Source organism: Chaetodon auriga, chromosome 3 (genome assembly GCF_051107435.1).
Source record: "Chaetodon auriga isolate fChaAug3 chromosome 3, fChaAug3.hap1, whole genome shotgun sequence".
NCBI classification, from domain to species: Eukaryota; Metazoa; Chordata; class Actinopteri; order Chaetodontiformes; family Chaetodontidae; genus Chaetodon; species Chaetodon auriga.
Window position 1 is genome coordinate 14,668,559 of NC_135076.1, and position 3,486 is coordinate 14,672,044.

The window sequence follows — 3,486 nt, forward strand, 5'->3', positions numbered from 1 at the left end:
TCAGACAGCAGAAAGGTGGAGTCACTCTCACACAGGCCTTAATTTCCAGCAGAGGTGTCTTGCGGCAGGACACCGCCATCTAGTGGACAATCTCTGACACAGACATTTTAGTAGAAAGCAACAGAACATTCACAATGGACATTTTAATTCTGATCAGAGACCCCCTGCCCCGCCCCCCATCCCAAGACACACTGCCCAAGGAATTTAACATGAAGTCATTTGATGTTTTAGTAAAATCAATGATAGATGTGTTATTTCATTCAGGGAAAATAAAAGTAATAGGAAAATGAAATGTTTCTCACTTTCCACTGTTTCATCTGTAGCTAGAGCAAATAAAAAGAGCTTCAAAACAAAATTTGTCACGATGTTTTTTAGAGTTCGAGGGTCTGGTGGTCAATGGTGTGATAAGGTGTTCTCAGTAATGTGTGGTGTTAAATTAGCTGATCTGACAATTACCCCTGAAAACAGGTCAAACGTTTTCTAGATGCTGAGGGGTCGAGATGAAAAAAATATGTTGTTGTCAGGGAGTCAGAGCTGCAGTCAAACCACACAGGAGTCTATGATTTCTCTTTATTTCACTCTAGCTACTCAGGAAGCAGCAGCGACATCCATTGCGACAGTCTTCGAGCTAATCAGTGCGTTCATCTGGTTCAGCTGTCCGGGCTGTTTGAGGGGGCAGGTTCTGCAGTGGTCCGCTGGTAAGCACAGAGCTGAAACACACCTGAAAGAAACCAAAGACAGAAAAACTCTCCTCAGAAAGTACAGTAACCGAGGAATCTCCAAATGTAATGGATAAAGTTTAACTCAATGACATCCAGGTCGTTGCTGTGGATTTCATACATGGAGGCTTTAAATACTCAAGTTAGTATGAAACAAGAGAAGTTCTACTCTAGTTCTACTTTACAACTGCACAACATATCCCAAATGCACAATTCAGTATCTGGCACAGCCACTTAAACTGTGAGTGTACTAAGAGATCTATATTGTTGCAGTGCACACCTTTGGATACTTTTATTACTTTTTTTTCTTTTACAAAATAAACAGGACACATAAATAAAGAAATAAATAAATCCAGTTAATACCTGCTGCAAAAGCCAAAATGATGGCCACCCAGCCGATGATGTAGGACCAGGAAAAGCGCCAGTCCAAGAAGCGCTTGCCAAAGAAAGTGACAGTCACTCCGGTGTAAATTGCCAAAGCCAGCAGAGCAAGAAAACCTGAGAACGGAGGGTAAGAGCAAACTTTCAAAATCCAACAAGGAAATAAGCAGACCAGATACACGTCAACTATAACTAACCTGTCAGCAGACATTTAACGTGCATGCAAAAAGGGTGATCATGGCACGGCTTGTTGACCCAAAGCCTGGGCATCAACTGATCTAAGACCAGCCGCTGTTGTAAACCCACAGCAGAAAGGTCCCAGACAGGTCCAGAGCAGAGGACAAGCCACCACAGCCGCATGTTTTTGGAACTGACTATTCACTTCACTGCAGTTGCTCTTTAATCCTATAATTACTCAGTGAGCTTTATAATGAGCTGAGCAGTCTCTCTAACCACCATGTCAGCCTGTAATGAAGTGTGTGTGGTACCTGACAGGACCAGGGCGATGCCACCTGTGCGGACCCTCCTGTTCTTGGTGCCATTGGTGAAGGCGCTCAGGCCGAGCACCACGCCGGCGAAGCAGCTCAGCACCGCCAGCAACATAAAGGCCCGTGTGGCATCCCAGAAGGCTGGACGCAAAAAGGTCAGGACGGCATGAGCATCAACACACACTTACACTTACTTTAGGCTTGGATTTGCCAAAAATACTGCGATTTCAGTCTCTTCCTTCAATCTGCTCTTCTTTCCCTTTTTGTTCCCTTTCAAACTCCATTGGTACAATTCTCCTAAATCTTCTTTCCATCAATAAAAAAAAGTGAGGTTGTCATGTTTTTACACAGCCTCATTGATGTCACTAGTAAATCTACACATCATTATTTAAACAGCTCTTAGGTGGTTTGGTTTGCTGAAGCGACCAACAAAACATCCAATTCTGAAGTACTCACCTACAGTTATAGTGTGAGCGTGGCATTTGTGGTTGATGCAGAACCTCCAAAGCCCCTGATTGGCCGAGCTACCCGAGTATCGATACTGCATCCAGAAGTCTGTTGCTGTAGAAACGATGAGAAGCACGAGGGCCGCCACACCGCACAGCGTGCCTCCTCCCGCCAGAGTATACAGCATCGTGGAGCAGCCGGGGGAAGCACTGTCCTCCTAAACATTCAGCAACTGCTCAGGGAAGAGAGGACAGGGTGGAGAAAGGTGCATCGTTTAGACCTCGTACTCAGCGATTCACTCACTGATGCCCTGAACGGACGCCTCAGTGTTTATCCATGTTGACTGTCAACTTTTGTTTTAGAGGCGTTTTATTTTGCTCATCAAACGAATTGACCGTCGAAGTCTGCATCTGGCACTTTAGCCAAAAAACGTCAATTCAATACACATGCCTGCTCATGATATCATAGTTAAAGGTAGCCTACAGTATGCAGGAAATGTCTGTAAACAAACAGTTTTGCCGTTTTTGTAGCTTCCTCTTGGATGCATCTTGCTGATCGCACCTGGTTGCTACCTTTTCAAGTCTAGACCTCACCTGCACCCTGTTATTGGCTAGGGGCGACACACCCACTGCCCAAAGGTTGACGCCCACAAATGTCCAGACCACATCAAAATGACAAGAAAGTTTAAAAAATACAGACCTTGAGCAGATAAATACACTGCCACGCACTTCTAGTAGGTCATAAATGATGATTTAGAGGGATTTCTTCCATATGAGGCCAGAAATGGCCTCATATGGAAGAAACATCTACAGCAGAAGTGGAATTAGAAGTAGAATTTCAGGAAAATCCTGCAGATCGTCTTTAACAAAGTTTCCTTGCTACTACCCTGCTACTCCCACACAACCTTATGCAAATCAGGGACCTCAATTATTGTAGGTCGGAGCGGTCATGACAGTTTATTCAGCTTCCTGGATGTGCCACAAGTCAAAATCAGAGGTCAGCTGACCTGCTGCAAACCTGCCACCTGCCCTCAACAATCTGAGCCAGACAAACACTTCAAAACTCAATGACCAAGAAGAAACCGCTTCTTACCCTTTAGAACAGTTTAAAAACAATAGCAGGAGTCATTTTTCTTCTGGTTTTTAAATGTTACCAGATGGTCCTTATTAAGCGTTTTTAATTAAAAAAATAAACAAAAAAAACTAAAGAATCATACGTTCCCCTCACTTCAGACAAGAAAGCGAGTCATTCTTCAGTGATGCTGTCGAACTGCAGCCAGCAAAGCACTTGAGCCAAACCGCTGCATGACAATAAGCTTGCCTATCAGGCAGTTCAGAGCCATTGTTCGCCACTAATTCCCCTCCGTGCGCCACAAACTAACCTTTCAACGCCGAGCAACTGAACTGTCAGCAGTGTTGCTCTCTGTCACACAGCCAGCGAACCAGTGATTT

The 3,486-nt window shown here is 44.4% G+C and overlaps 1 protein-coding gene across 1 annotated transcript; it reads right to left on the reverse strand.

Moving 5' to 3' along the window:
* Nucleotides 1-650: 650 nt before the first annotated feature.
* lim2.2 (lens intrinsic membrane protein 2.2) lies at nucleotides 651-2,222 on the reverse strand. The gene is made up of 4 exons (XM_076727107.1): nucleotides 2,045-2,222; nucleotides 1,589-1,729; nucleotides 1,083-1,217; nucleotides 651-721 (listed from the first exon to the last, which is right to left on the reverse strand). Exons 1-4 carry the CDS (start codon nucleotides 2,220-2,222, stop codon nucleotides 651-653), a joined length of 525 nt encoding a protein of 174 aa, XP_076583222.1.
* Nucleotides 2,223-3,486: the final 1,264 nt, after the last annotated feature.

What these genes read in the sequence shown, in the direction of transcription:
- lim2.2 (XM_076727107.1), bottom strand. Translation starts at nt 2,222, where the DNA reads ATGCTGTATACTCTGGCGGGAGGAGGCACGCTGTGCGGTGTGGCGGCC. An exon ending in CGCTCACACTATAACTGTAG is followed by an intron (nt 1,730 to 2,044) that starts GTGAGTACTTCA and finishes TTTTGCGTCCAG; the next exon opens with CCTTCTGGGATGCCACACGG. An exon ending in CATTTTGGCTTTTGCAGCAG is followed by an intron (nt 722 to 1,082) that starts GTATTAACTGGA and finishes GGTTTCTTTCAG; the next exon opens with GTGTGTTTCAGCTCTGTGCT.